This window comes from Hyalella azteca, unplaced genomic scaffold, assembly GCF_000764305.2.
Source record: "Hyalella azteca isolate HAZT.00-mixed unplaced genomic scaffold, Hazt_2.0.2 contig17970, whole genome shotgun sequence".
Taxonomy (NCBI): domain Eukaryota; kingdom Metazoa; phylum Arthropoda; class Malacostraca; order Amphipoda; family Hyalellidae; genus Hyalella; species Hyalella azteca.
The window spans coordinates 247,726-263,137 of NW_025947730.1; the positions used below are offsets into that span (position 1 = coordinate 247,726).

Here is a 15,412-nt window from a genome sequence, read left to right on the forward strand (position 1 = left end):
TCATCACAATTTTATTAATCTTATTTGTTATTTTTCGCTTTCTGATTCTCTTCTACATCCAAATCTATAAAGCCTTTGAATCAATAAAGACCTTCAGTGATTATATTTTTTTATCCATCCCCTCACAACTTCAATGGCCCCACCAATGCGATGTAAGAATAATATAATCAGCTAATAATAATAATAGTTATATATAATAATTACTGTCAGATGAATTAGTTATTAACACCTCAATAATAATCAGGCCCACAAGTGCATATACTCGAAAATGTCGGCGTAACCAGCAATTCGGTAACGAAAGATAACAATTTGGTATTTTAAACCAATATAAACAGTGATTTGTTATTCGCATTGCCTCAATTGATTCGTTGTCACCTAAGCGTCTCTAAACTTTTCCTCTGATCCACGAGTCAGTCTGAGACGCACAATTTTATATTGTGAGCTAAATAACTGAGCTGGAAATGTTATTGAAAAACAAAGAGGATGAATCTAATTTACCATGACTACCAGAAAAATATTAGAGCCTCATTAATAGGTAATGCGTCTGCTTCTAGAACGTTTGGTTGATAAGGATATTTGGCAATCTAGTTCTGAATGAAGAACTTAGTTCTTGTTCTGTCAGGTTGAGAACTTAGACAGAACTGACGTTTTAAAGTGCCCTCTGATGAAATAAAGTTTACAATTTCAAATGACAAATTTTGGATATATTGGACATCGATTCTTACCTTGACAACTGCAACTGCTTACCTTGGGTGGCGTCAGCCACTGCAACATGAACACCCCAACAGAGGGTAGCGTCAGCAACTGTAACATGAACACCCCAACAGAGGGTGACGTCAGCCACTGCAACATGAACACCCCAACAGAGGATGGCGTCAGCCACTGCAACATGAACACTCCAACAGAGGGTTGCGTCAGCCATTGCAACATGAACACCCCAACAGAGGGTTGCGTCAGCCACTGCAACATGAACACCTCAACAGAGGGTTGCGTCAGCCACTGCAACATGAACACCCCAACAGAAGGTTGCGTCAGCCACTGCAACATGAACACCCGAACATATGTGAGACACCGTCTGCGTACCACATGCGTGTTCGCACATGCCGATTCCCTGGACGTTATCTCAGCGAGATATTGATAAAGAGAGATGATCACTTCAAGAACATCGCTCAGATCTTCACATGACAAGGACCGAGATACCGAGTGTTTATAACGCGCTGGCGGCTACACACTTGCGGTACAAGCGGGCCGTAGGTTGCAGGGCTGGCAGTGGCAGCTGGTGGATGTAGTGTCGGCGGCTGATGGCATCCAGCAGGTGGTGTATGAAAAGGTAGTGGCATGTGGCTGTGATGAATTTCTGTGGCATCTGGCTAGGCAGGTGGAGCGCTTTTGATTGATATTATGACAGGTGAAGAGCGTTAGATTGTCAGGTGGTTGTGACTGCAGCTGGTGCATGGTGCACTTTTGGCTCACGTGCTCAGTGGTACATCGCTAGTTGTCGGTCAGGCTGTGGTCTTTTTATGGTGCAAGGAGCATCTCAAAATTGCCCGAGTGACTGTAGCAAGTGGGGTTGAAAGTGCATTTCTGGTTGCTATGGTGGTAGGACAATAATGGTAGTATATGGTAGTAACTTTTGGTTACTTGGGTGGTTATTAGTGTCTGTAGTTGAGGTGCATTTATAGTTCCAGTGATAGGTGATGAATTTCTGATGGCTGATGCGCTTGTGATGGGACTAATGGTCCAACGTGTAACGGGTGTGGGACGGAAGGTCCAACGTGTAGCGGGTGTGGGACAGATGGTCCAACGTGTTGTGGGTGTGGGACGGAAGGTCCAACATGTGACGGGTGTGGGACGGAAGGTCCAACGTGTAGCGGGTGTGGGACAGATGGTCCAACGTGTAGTGGGTGTGGGACGGAAGGTCCTACTACATCTTGTGCGATGTATGGACGTGGGGCACTTCGAGCTGCTGCATTGTCACGCGTCAGACGATGGCGAGACTCTAAGTTGCGGATGTTGATTTGTTGATACAAAGCCCAAAGTGAACGAACTCACGCAATGAGAAATCAATAATCAAGAGTTTATTTGTTTCAAACTTTGTTTGCAAGTTCACACTCTGGCGGCGAGAAGTCGATATTCCATATTTTATAATATTTCAAACCTTATTTACAAGTTCATACATATGCGCGGGAATTCACTGATTCAACAGGTTGACTATATAGAAGCTCATTAACCTTCACTAAAATAGTCTCATAGGTACAGGTGTTAGAGAAAATTAGAGAAACACCTTAGAAATCCAAAAAATATATTTTAGTAAATAACAAATTTACTCCCCTACAAATTTACTAATAACAAATTTATTTCGAACCTTTAGCCCTACCGGGTCCACCTATAGCGGCAATTGCAGCCTCAATTCTCCGAGGTATTGTTTCATGTAAATTATGAATTATTTACGTAATTTTAACCCATTCTTCAGTTAAAACTCCCTCCAGCTCTTTTAAAGACGATGGCGGCGTTAATCGACTTCTAAATTGCATTTCTAAAATTGACCGTAAATGCTCGATAATATTCTAGTCTGGTGATTGTGGGGGCCAAATGCGTTCAACTTCTTTACAATGTTCCTCGTGTCATTTTTAGCTCATTTTCTCATTTATGGAAAAAAGGCGCTATTGTGCTTGTCATGTCCGTCCGTCCGTCCGTCTGTCTGTCCGTCTGTCTGTCCGTCTGTCTGTCCGTCTGTCTGTCCGTCTGTCTGTCCGTCCGTGACTTCATGTTTTCGTCGACGAGAAAATGCGCTCTCTGTCACTCACTGCAGTGAGTACTGAGTTCTATTTTTTAACAATTCCAGCTGTAGGGATCGGGGCATTATCGTCTTGCAAGATTGCTTTCCCTTCCGGAAACAGTGCTTGAACCATTAGATGAACTTGGTTGTTCAAAATTCCTAAATATTCACGACCATACATTTTACAATGAAGGGAAATCATTGGCCCTATTTCCAAAAAATATCTCCTCTGATCATCCCCCGCCATGTTTTACGGTTGAGAGGAGCCTGTTGGGATTAAGTGACTTTTTTGGCCGTCTCCAAACGTAAACTCGGCCAGAGGTTGGAAATAAGGCACACGATGATTCAATAAGGCGCACGATGATTCGTCAGAGAAAATCACATTTCAACTGCTTGCGGGATAAATTCTGGAGGTTTTTATACCAATATAAATGCTCTAAAGCATTTGTATTTGAAACCAGAGATTTTTTAATTGCAGCTCTTCCAGATCTGCGCAGCTCTCGGCGGACAGTCTTTATGGAAACTGGGTTCTGTAGGGGTCCATTGAGTCAGCAGTAATTTTAACAGCCGTGTTTTTTCGATTGTCCCTCACAATTCAATTTAGGTACCGACGGTCTCTCACAGATAATTTCGACTTTCAGCCAGACCTGTGCTCTACTGAGGACGTTTTTAATTCTCTTTCAAAAGCGGTCATTACTTCTGAAAGAGTACCTCTAGAAACGTCAAGCTTTGGAGAAGTTTCTGACACAAGCACCTGCCATACGGGCACCACCAATTTGGCCTCTTTGAAAGTCAGAGATGTTTGCCATTTATAAATTATAGTATAGATTAGGTTATCGACACAAATATTTACAAAAAATATCTTTGCAAGGACAAAATATCAATTAGCAGCAACAATAAACAATAGAATATAAAAACATGTCCCGTTGTCATTGTTAATAACATGTTTAAAAATTACGATGTCAGGTTGTTTTTTTCCAAAGAAGCAAAATGTCAGGTGTTTTCCCTTATTTTGTCCACCCCATGGACGTAGCTTTTGCTATGTTTTGATGACTAATCTTCCACACAGACACCACATTAATTATTTCATTTTGGAGGTAAACTCAAAATTTCCTCGCGATTCAACAATCTTTTCTATGCAAATCACGGCAAAGGTCAACTATAATACACCATGGCAAATTTTCAGGAATACTTTACTCGGTAATCCTGATTGGATTTCAACCTAAATTTATTATGCAAACTACTATACATTCTAATTCCAACGTTAATTCATTATCTTAAAAAATTTACCTCTTACTAAGGCTGGGAACAATAGAGTCTTATTTTTATTTTAAAAATTATAATTTGCCTCAAGTACACTTTAAAATGCGGTGCTTTTCAAGAAGTCTCAAGAAATTTCCGTTTTTGGTTTGCGCGGTTCTCTGCTTAATGTCATCTCCAGCTTCCGGGGGTAACTATTTAATTTTGTCGCCCTTCGGATCGCGTTCAGTGCGCGGTGTGTTCAACACGTTGAGCGAAGGCCTCCTCAGTAAAGGCCATAACGTGACGTTCGTTTCTTCTGGAGAACCAGTGACTCACCACGAGAACATGACCCATGTTACGTCACCACACACTGCTTTGGACGAGCTCGACCTGTTCAAAGTCAGGTTCGGGCTGTCGGTGTTCAAAATCTGGAAGAGAGCGTTTCCAGAAGCAGCTAAAATGATGTACGAAATGAAGGAAATTATAGCGCTGTGGAACGACCGCCATCGGTTCGACGCCATCATCATCAACAGCGCTGCTAACGAGATGGCACTTCCGTTCCTATTGAACGTGTCAGCTCCGTTCATCACGCTGCAGCCAGCTGGCTTGGACCCATTACAGCTGGCTTACCTAGGTAAGTCTTCAGGGGTAAATGAATCATTCTTGAGTCTAAATGGATATTAGTTTTAGTATTTTTGCCTAAAAATACCTCAATTTTTTTTTATCGGCTTGTCTTGTTCGACTCACGAATAAGCTCCACGCTTATAAACGCCATATCCTATACATACATTTATGGTATGTATGTTTTTATATATATTACATTCATACATACATTTTAGGTAAATATTCTTGTACGTACCTAAAATTTATTTATTCGTACATAAGTATTAAAACAAATATAACTCCTCGGTATAAAAAGTAATTTTATCGCATAAAATCCAGGACTCGTGCTTTTCAAGAAAAAATATGTTCAGTTACACTATAAATATAAGTATCTCCATTCATCAGCCTATAACTGCACCCGACGCATCCAACTGCCGCAATACCTTTAACGCAGTTACTGTTTAAAATCTCTCGTCCAACCTACCTTGCAGGGAACCTGGTGTCTCCTGCGACGCTGCCGTCCATAATCCTGCCGTACGACAACAACATGTCGCTGTGGGAGCGTCTGGTCAACACACTCACTCTTGTCGTACTCAAGTATTCCTTCCACCGCTCAGTGGGCACCCCGCTTAAGAATGCTCTCATGTCCAAGTTCCCTGACCTGCCAGACGCGCGGTAGGTTCTCAATACGCTTCTTTGTGACAGAAAAACTGTTTTCCTCACCAGAGCTTTAATCTCAATATACTTTCCCTAGTAAAATGATAAAATATCAACATCATCAACATGTTTAATTTCGCTACACAGGTCCGTCTACCCGACGCAGTCCCTCTCGCTATTTAACAGTCACCCCCTCATCGACGGTGCAGTGCCGCTGCTGCCGCTGCAGGTGGAGGTTGGCTGCATGTCGTGCCGCCCTGCCAGGCCTATAGAACATCAGCAGGTCGGTCAATCATGCCCCGTTAAATTAAACAAAATTAATTTAATATTTTGATATGTTGACACAAGAAAAACTCTGGCGAGCGCAGCAGAAGTGAATTTTTTATAATAGAAACAAATGCAATCAAATCGGATGGATCTAAAGATAAATCAGTGTTATAAACAAAGACGTTCAAATCAAACTAGATACAAAAATGATTGCTAAGGAAAAATATCTAGCAAACTCCTGGCAAGAGGAAATAAAGGAAAATAATCGCATTCGGAGAGGAAAGTGTGCTGGGGGGGTGTCCATCTGGAATGTTGTCAGCTCTTTCCAACACACGCAATTAAGGTTCAAAATTATTCTTGCTTACCATACCTCATTTTTCATTTAAACTAAAATTTATGTGAAAGGGTCCCCGGATTTCACTCCGAACATTCTATTTACTCTCGAATACAATCATAATTTAATGACGTAGATTCAAACCTATTACAATTCTAATCATTTTTATCATAATTACTAATCATATTTACATCACAATAAACTTATTTAAAAGACCAGCGCTCAACTCCCGGCAGATGAGAACGTTTCTCTCGCCCAGCGACCCTCGTCCTGTGATACTCTTCAGCCTCGGATCCTTCCAGCAGCCAGGGAGGTGTGAACCCCCGAGTCAGCTGAACTTCTGACCCTCCACTGACTGTAAACCCTCTACTGACTGCCCTCCAACCCTCCACTGACTGCCCTCCAACCCTCCACTGACTGCCCTCCAACCCTCCACTGACTGCCCTCCAACCCTCCACTGACTGCCCTCCAGCCCTCTACTGACTGCCCTCCAACCCTCCGCTGAGTGCCCTCCAACCCTCCACTGACTGCCCTCCAACCCTCCACTGACTGCCCTCCAATCCTCCACTGACTGCACTCCAACCCTCCACTGACTGCACTCCAACCCTCCACTGACTGCACTCCAACCCTCCACTGACTGCACTCCAACCCTCCACTGACTGCCCTCCAACCCTCCCCTGACCGCCCTCCAACCCTCCACTGACTGCCCTCCAACCCTCCACTGACTACCTTCCAACCCTCCACTGACTGACCTCCAACCCTCCATTGACTGCCCTCCAACCCTCCCCTAATTACCCTCCAAACATTAAATGTTAAGAACATCATCGTTTCAACGCTATTTATTCCTGAAGCATATAACGGTTTTTTCAAAGTATGAACTGCGATTTGTGCTATATTGGAACAAATTCCTCATTCTTCCTCAAGACAGGATAATATAGAGCAAGCAGTGGATATATATAAAAAAATCGGATTCTGTGAACGAAAATATACCAAAAAATTTCAAAGATCTTTAATTTATAATAGTTAGATTATTCCGAATAAAGTGTATAATATATACAATATAATAGAGTATATAAAAAATACAACTACAAAATTTCATACAACCAAATCACCCCAATTTTTCATGCAACCTTGGTTCACTCAACCGTTCAGGATCCCCGAGCGGTTCGTGGCGGTTCTGTACGCAGGGTTCGCCGCCCTCCCCCACCTGCGGTTCATTGCTAAGCTCCCCCCGCCCCCCACCGGCCCCCTCCCCCCCAACGTCTACTTTTCAGACTGGGTTCCTCAGCAAGACGTGCTAGGTGAGACGGGGAGGTGTACAATAGTACAATACTAGTACTTTAGTACAATACTGGTGCTTTAGTACAATACCGATGCTTTAGTGCAATACTGATGCTTTAGTACAATACTTGTACTTTAGTACAATACTAGTACTTTGGTACAATATCTGTCTCTTATACACATCTAGATGTGTATAAGAGACAGCCCTCCAGCCCTCCTCTGACTGCCCTCCAACCCTCCACTGACTGCCCTCCAAACCTCCACTCACTGTCCTCCAACCCTCCTCTGACTGCCCTCCGACCCTCCACTGACTGCCCTCCGACCCTCCACTGACTGCCCTCCAACCCTCCACTGACTGCCCACCAACCCTCCACTAACTGCCCTCCAACCCTCCACTGACTGAAGCATATAGCGGTTTTTATATATATTATAATATTCCTGAAGCATATAACGTTTTTTCAAAGTATGACCGGCTATTTATGCTATATTGCAACAAATTCCTCATTCTCCCTGAAGCCAGGACAATTTAGAACAAGCATAGGATATATTTGAAGAAATCGGATTCAGTGAACGAAAATATACCAAAAAATTTCAAAGATCTTTAATTTATAATAGTTAGATTTTTCCGAACAGATTGCATGATAAATATAATATAACAGAGTAAATAATAAAAGAAACCATAATAATTCATACAACCAATGCACCCAATCTTTTCATGCCACCTTGGTTCACCCAACCGTCCAGGATCCCCGAGCGGTTCGTGGCGGTTCTGTACGCAGGGTTCGCCGCCCTCCCCCACCTGCGGATAGTACAATACTGATGCTTTAGTACAATACTGATGCTTTAGTACAATACTGATGCTATAGTACAATACTGTTACTTTGGTACAATACTAATACTTTAGTTCAATATTGTACTGCAATACAGTTCGGGCTGTGTACAGCAGTACAATACTACAGCACTATTACTGTAGCATTGTACTACAATACAGCATGGACTGTGTACAGCAGTACAATACTACAGCACTATCACTGTAGCATTGTACTACAATACAGTATAGGCTGTGTACAGCAGTACAGTACTACAGCACTATTACTGTCTGGGGGATAAAGTATAAGGAGCTGAGTAGCTTATGGGTGACGATGGGTGACTTGGTGATTGTGATGAGTGTTTAGTTCTGCCTCTATTACCTGATAAATATTAATCAATTATTGAATATGCAATCTTAAAAATATCAATTTCTTCTCCTACGACCTCCTATTTCTTCTCATGCGATCTCCTTTATTAATTATCATATAACCTTGAAATCACGCGTGCCTTCACCTTGATATTAAAATTCACTTTTACCCCGAATTGCAAACATATAGCAGTGATCCAGCAACAACAACAATGCTATATGACCAGAAATATTTGGTATAATATAAGCTCGGTTAGTAGCGAGATAGCCGTTATCTCCGCCATTGAAGGGTCGTGTGACCTATCAATATATATGAGCATCTGTGATGGTTTATGCCTAGACGCAGTGTGCATAGTTATTATTCGTACCCTATTTGAATGATAAGGCCACTGAATGTTGGACCTTTCTCAGCTGTACGCAAATATAAGCAACGTTGTATGTGGTCCGCGTATCATAATTTGTTCTTCAACGCAGAAATTGTTCATTCAGGCAGACCTATTGACCCGAACCTTGCAGAATACGAGAATGCCGAATGCCCTATAATTATTGGGATACCCAGGCCTGCCACAATACCAAGTCACCTAATACTTTCTAGTCTAATACCTTTCTAGTCCGATTCTATGTCCCAAATCCCAAGTCATTCGGACTACCAATTCTGTATCCTTTAAACTCTGCCTGAACCTGCACTCGATCCAACCGACCTATTTATTATCCTACAAAATCAACAATATTTACACTCTATTCAGCCGACCTATTCATTATCCTCCAAAATCATCAATATTTACACTCTATTCAGCCTATTTATTCATTATCGTACAAAATCAATTAAAATCTGCCGTCTATAGGCCTAGAGGCGACGCGGCTGTTCATGAGCCACTGCGGGCGGCAGAGCATCAACCAAGCAATGTACCACGGCGTGCCCATCCTCGGTCTGCCCATCGCATTTGACCAGCCCAGACACTGCAGGAAACTCGAGCGTAAACGCTACGCCGTTGTCATGCAGTGGGAGGACATTACTGTGCCTTTATTGGTCCAGAAAATTAGCTATATGCTCAGCAACAGCACGTAAGATAACTCAAAAATGCGACGCCATTTATTATATGCCCAGTTATATCATACCATTAAGTTACCGCCAAAACATGGCACCATTTACTATACACCAAGCTATAACACATGAGTTACCCCAAAAATGCAATTATACTAACTATGTGTCCAAATTCACAGTGTAAGTTATCCTCAAAATGCGAAAGCATTAATCAACTAAATATTTAGCCAACCCAGTAAGTCGCCTCAGAAAAGTTGTATTTTAAACCATATGCCCAGCTATACAGCAAAGTTACCCCCAAAATACGTAAACTCTACCTACATGGTTAAATATTCTACGAAAGTCTCCCCTAAATGCCACTGTATTAACTTTCTGCTCAGTGACAACGCGTAAGTTTATGTTCATTGTTCAGTAGTTAACCGTCTGGCACCATAAAGTGCATAAGTTGTAATTACCACACAAGTAACCATCCAATTTACTTCACTTCGAATTGCGAAACTTTTAAGTAATCTGTAATACTATAAGTCCTGAAAACCTTCAATCATAGTTATTTATTTATCATTTATTATTTATAAAAAATTTCTCTTGCCAAGCGAGTCCAAAAGCTAATATTGTTTCTCCTGCAGATACAGCGAGCGTGTGCTGAGGGTGTCACGCAGCCTCAAGGCAGAGAAGGAAACAGGTAGGTTAATTCATTACGCTTTGAACTCAATTAAAAATATATGAAGAATAACTTTTACAATTGGAATCTATTATTCGTCATGCCTGTTTTTGTTAACTGGAATATTTTGAATTTCAAGCTTCATTCGAGTCCTAAGTATTTCGTCCCATAAATCACTGAAGGCTGTCACCTGAATGGAATCCATCAGATATTAATTATCAAATGAATCCCATATTGAGTCACTTAGTCAAAAACCTGCACTTAGGTTTATTTCTCACCATTGACGCGGAGAAAATGAATGAAATTATCTTATTTTACTAATCATTCTCATATCTAATAAACAAATTTTGGCGCCAAATAATATAATTCAAGTGTCAGACATTCAACAGTTAGTATCAACTTGTGCGAGATGCTGCTCTCGAGCGCTAAAGCAGCATAAAGCAACAAATTATTCAAACGACGAATGAATCCTTCTTGGACCTTCAATGTCCAGCGACGAAGTTAAGCCCAACCATGAACTTAACAGGAAAATAATCAGTATCATTGTATTAACTCCTCTCCATGATCATTTAAAGTTTTACTGAAATAAAAATGTATTGAATTAATCAAATCAAACGAATCGAAGTCGCAAATCGAACGTCATAGTTAGGATTACCAAAATAGGCCGTGCCTTTCTGCTAGAACCAAGGACAGAAGGAACAACTGGTAGATGATGGCCATATGTGGGTTACTCACATATTGAACGTTTGTTACCTACTGACCCAGGCTATCCACAATCCCTACGCACCGACCACTACCTTACATACAAGTGATACAACCTAACTTTATAACCTCACAATATGAAGCGATAAAAGATAACATCCAGCCGTGGCGACTCCTTACTGCTGGGTATTTTTTTTAGCCTCACTGGAGCCAGAGCCCGCATCGACCGGGCCTGCGGGTTTGGCCGATGTATGATTATTGCCTATGTTGCTTGTTTACTTTAATCTTACAGAATTTAGATTACTAGAGTTACTCCAATTGTTCCACGTTCAAATTAATCGTATAAAACTGGATAACTAGAAATGCTCATTTGCTCTGGGATGAATTGAATCGTGCAGAAATAGGATAATAACTCAAGGCGCTCAGTTTTTCCACCTATACGTTCATAAGCGAGCTTCGTATATCACTAAGAAAACTTTCCACTGTTCGTCACAGAAGAAATGAATTTCCAAAGTACGCGCTGAAATACGAATTATGATAGCAATAGTTAGGCATGCAGCATTGCAATCAATTTTAAATAGCATTTTTTATGAGCACGAATTTATTGACTTGGAAGTTTAGATAACTCCGTATGTATTTGCTTCTTTATTTTCTAGTTCTAATATGGCATTAAGAGTTAAAGTACGCTCAATTTTCATGTAAATCTATTTTAAGAGCAAAATTAAAATTGCTGCACAAGTATCGCGTGTTGTGACACAGGTCACGGCAAGGAGCGTGACGTCATTCCGATGAGGTGACGTAAGTCATGTCACTGATTACGTCACGAAATTATTACACTGATTACGTCACTGATTACGTCACGAAATTACTACACTGATTACGTCACTGATTACGTCACGAAATTACTACACTGCTTACGTCACTGATTACGTCACGGAATTACTACACTGATTACGTCACGAAATTACTACACTGATTACGTCACTGATTACGTCACGAAATTACTACACTGAATTTTTTTAATTTTCGAAAATTAGATGAGAAATTCATTGTTCATCTGTAAGATTGGAGATACTGGATTCTTTGGAAGTGTTGTCTTTAAAAAGTAATTTTTAAACGTATATTATTCATGAGCGAGCTTTATATAAAATTAAGAAAACTTTTCACTGTTCATCTTCCTGTAGAAGATATTATTTCCAAAGTACGCGCTGAAATACGAATTATAAAATTGACTTGGAAGTTTAAGTAACTCCGTAATAGATTTGATTCAGTATTTTTCAGTTTTAATTGGCATTGAGAGTTAAAAGACACTCAATTTGCAAGTAAATCTATTTCTGGAGCAAAATCAAATTTGTTGCACAAGTATCGCGTGTTGTTACCCAGGTCACGGCAAGCAGCGTGACGTCATTCCGATGAGGTGACGTATGTCATGTCACTGATTACGTCACGAAATTACTACACTGATTACGTCACTGATTACGTCACGAAATCCTCTCGGAAGGAACAAAAGCCCCCCAGGGGTTGATGGCCCCCGTCTGACATAGTGGCTATTAAGTTATCCTTTCTTTTGAGTTCTATGAGTATATCAGTAAATTATCAAAGACATTAGTGTTATCATACACATCATTGATATCGAATTAAATCTGGTGTAATAGATCAGAAATTAGAAACGGACTGACAACTAACAGTCTCATATTTGCCACTATGCAGGCCGTGACATAATCCTAACAAGAAGTTCGGCGGGGCATTCTTCTATATTAACGTGACATTATTTATTTATATTATATCTCTTAACATATTAAAATATTTATTATTATTATTTCATTTATATCATTATAGATATATAATAATATTATTATATTATATTATTATTATGAAATTATTTCTTTTAAGGGGAGCGTCTGGGGTAAAAAATATCTCGGATATCACTACTAGACGGATCGATTCAGAATTTGGTACACGTATATAAAATGTAATTATGTTTTTAGGGCATTTTCTCATTTATAGAAAATATGCACTATTGTGCTCGTCATGTCCGTTTATCTGTCTGTCCGTCCGTCCGTCCGTCTGTCCTTGATCTCAAGTTTTCGTCGACGAGAAAATGCGCTCTCTGTCACTCACCGCAGTGAGTACAGAGTTATATTTTTCTTGTTCGCGTGAATTTTTCGAAAAATTGAAAGAAAACGTGAAATTCTTTTAAAACGGCCTAAAAGGGGATACTGTAGAAAGTTAATCACTCCTATGATTTTCAAGCTACAACATCGAGACATATCATTCGATGCGTAAAGACCATATTTAAAAACGTAACCTCGGCTTTTTTTAATGTCACATTTTTGCGGGAGCATTTTTTCCGAAATTTTTTGATTTTACTTCCGCCTTCCCCCCCCCCCCTTTTAGACAAATAAAACCCGAACTATGACGAACATGAGAAAAGCAACCATCCTGTCAAGGATGGTGAGAGCGACGGTGCGGGAACCACCTCGTACGATTGCCGCAAGGTTACTGGAGCTGAGTGTCTGTAGACTAGCTATATATAGTGCAATAACGGAGTTATTCCCTATGTTAAATGTGAAAGAACTCCTTCACCTCCCTCCCTTACGGAATCTGTAGTAAACGCATAAATCAACGTACAGAGATGGTTTGGTACCGTTGGATAGGTCAGAGTGTCAACTTTAAGATGAGACTAAAAACCGGAAAAGCCGAAATTGTCGATTTTGGACCCAGACGCTCCCCTTGATTTTACATTCATTTGACATGACATGCTTCATGCTCCAGGCCTGGAGCGTGCTGTGCGTCACGTGGAGCACACAGTGGAGTATGGCACAGACTTGCTCCAGTTCTCCGGACAACACCTCAGCTTGCTCCAATATCTCCTGATTGACGTGCTCGCCGTTATTGTCTCTGTTATTGTTTTGATCTTTATTGTCTTGTATGTCTTCATTCGTTGTATCTGGCGAACAGTTTGGGGTAAGCTTAAAATGGACTGAACAAAAAAGCTCGAGCTCCAAATACGCTGAAAAAATGGTTCATTATTTTTGTGAATAAAATCTCATTCAATGGCGACGTCTTTTTTCCTTAAACATGAAGTGAAATAATTTCCAAACTGTGGTACGTGAACAGTTCCTCCCTTAATAAGTATCAAAAATAATGTAGCAAAGATTTGCAGCAGTTGCCACTCACTTTAGGGTGGTTGTAATCAAATGAAACGATTACTCTATGCACAAATTATTAACACATCATGCATAGCAAATGCAACTATAATGCTGCCTGTTGAGGCTAATTAGTGATATTAATTGGCGGAACAAGCGGTATCTGGCCCTGGCTAATACCCCATTTTTAATGGTATTTAAGTAAAAGATAAAATTTTAACTTTCCACCATAATTAGTTATGAAAATATTGATTCATAATTTTAATGAAACCCGCAGTCAAATTTTTGAGAGTAAATTGGTGATTAATTAAATATTCACCTACTTCTATAACTGAATATAAATATGTTTAGCAAGTGTAATCAGTATGGGATGAAGTGCTATTAACTACACGTAGTCACAAAAATTCAGTTTGTTGACAGTATTTGAATAAAATTTCCTTTCTAATATGTCTCATTTTCGTGAAAGTTAATAAATGTTCCCTGTTAAACGCTTACATTATAGTTAGTTACCACAAATTACAGTGAATAAAAATCGGTTCATCAAAACCTAGCCTAAAAAAGAAGCCCGTTTAAACGATTCCTCTCTTTCACAAACATTTTTTGCATATTGCCAAAGTTCTTATTTTTATGAAGCTATACGCCGCAAATCATCAGTAGCGCATTTCAAGTGACGTAGATCAAAGATATTATTTTCAGAAATTGTTACGAGTTTGCATCTCCCTCAGCCAATCACTGACGGCTTACCACGCTAAGTCCTCCAATCGCAGACGAAAAATCCACCGCGTCGTGTACATAGGCCGCAAGTGCACTTAGACGATTTTTAATGGTTCGGCCCCGTTTTTCTTAAACCTAGTAACTTTTTTCGCAGCGATGGTTTGAGGGCATGGGTCCCTCGTGCATCACACTCAATACGCAGGAAACTGGTTAGAGTTTTACGTCGTGCAATTTTATTAATGTACTTAAAATTTTGACGTGCAAACAAAATTAAGTGAGTAGCATTAACGAAGGCTGGCTTTGGTCTAGTCGAACTAAATAACGAACTAGTCACTTGACGTGCTGAGGTTGGCCATGGATGACCGACTGAAATTAAGTAACTGCAGAACTCAACTAACCTAACCTAACCTCAACTTCAAGCCTAAATATACACCTGTATTTGACTCTGTTCTGCCCACACCATTAGCCCCACCTGCTCTGTCCTCACCATTAGTCCCACACCTGCTCTGCCCTCACCATTAGTCCCACCTGCTCTGCCCACACCATTAGTCCCACCTGCTCTGCCCTCACCATTAGTCCCACCTGCTCTGCCCTCACCATTAGTCCCATCTGCTCTGTCCACACCATTAGTCCCACCTGCTCTGCCCACACCATTAGACGTCTCGGACAAAAACGCGGCCTCTAAGTTTCATCAAGCTACGTTCAGTATTTTGCGAGATATTCCACGCTCACTGAATTTGGAATCACGGCCGCGAGACCGGCCGTGAGAGAGGCCGCGTTTTTGTCCGAGACGTACCAAGT

General features: G+C 40.7%; 1 protein-coding gene across 1 annotated transcript; it reads left to right on the forward strand.

The window, feature by feature from the left end:
* The first annotated feature begins 4,147 nt into the window (after positions 1-4,147).
* On the forward strand, positions 4,148-13,813 carry LOC108667301 (UDP-glucosyltransferase 2). The gene is made up of 8 exons (XM_047885450.1): positions 4,148-4,655; positions 5,116-5,299; positions 5,429-5,564; positions 6,119-6,195; positions 7,035-7,183; positions 9,186-9,405; positions 10,018-10,067; positions 13,524-13,813. The coding sequence occupies exons 1-8, from the start codon at positions 4,208-4,210 to the stop codon at positions 13,733-13,735; spliced, it is 1,476 nt and encodes a 491-aa protein (XP_047741406.1). The 5' UTR covers positions 4,148-4,207; the 3' UTR covers positions 13,736-13,813.
* Positions 13,814-15,412: the final 1,599 nt, after the last annotated feature.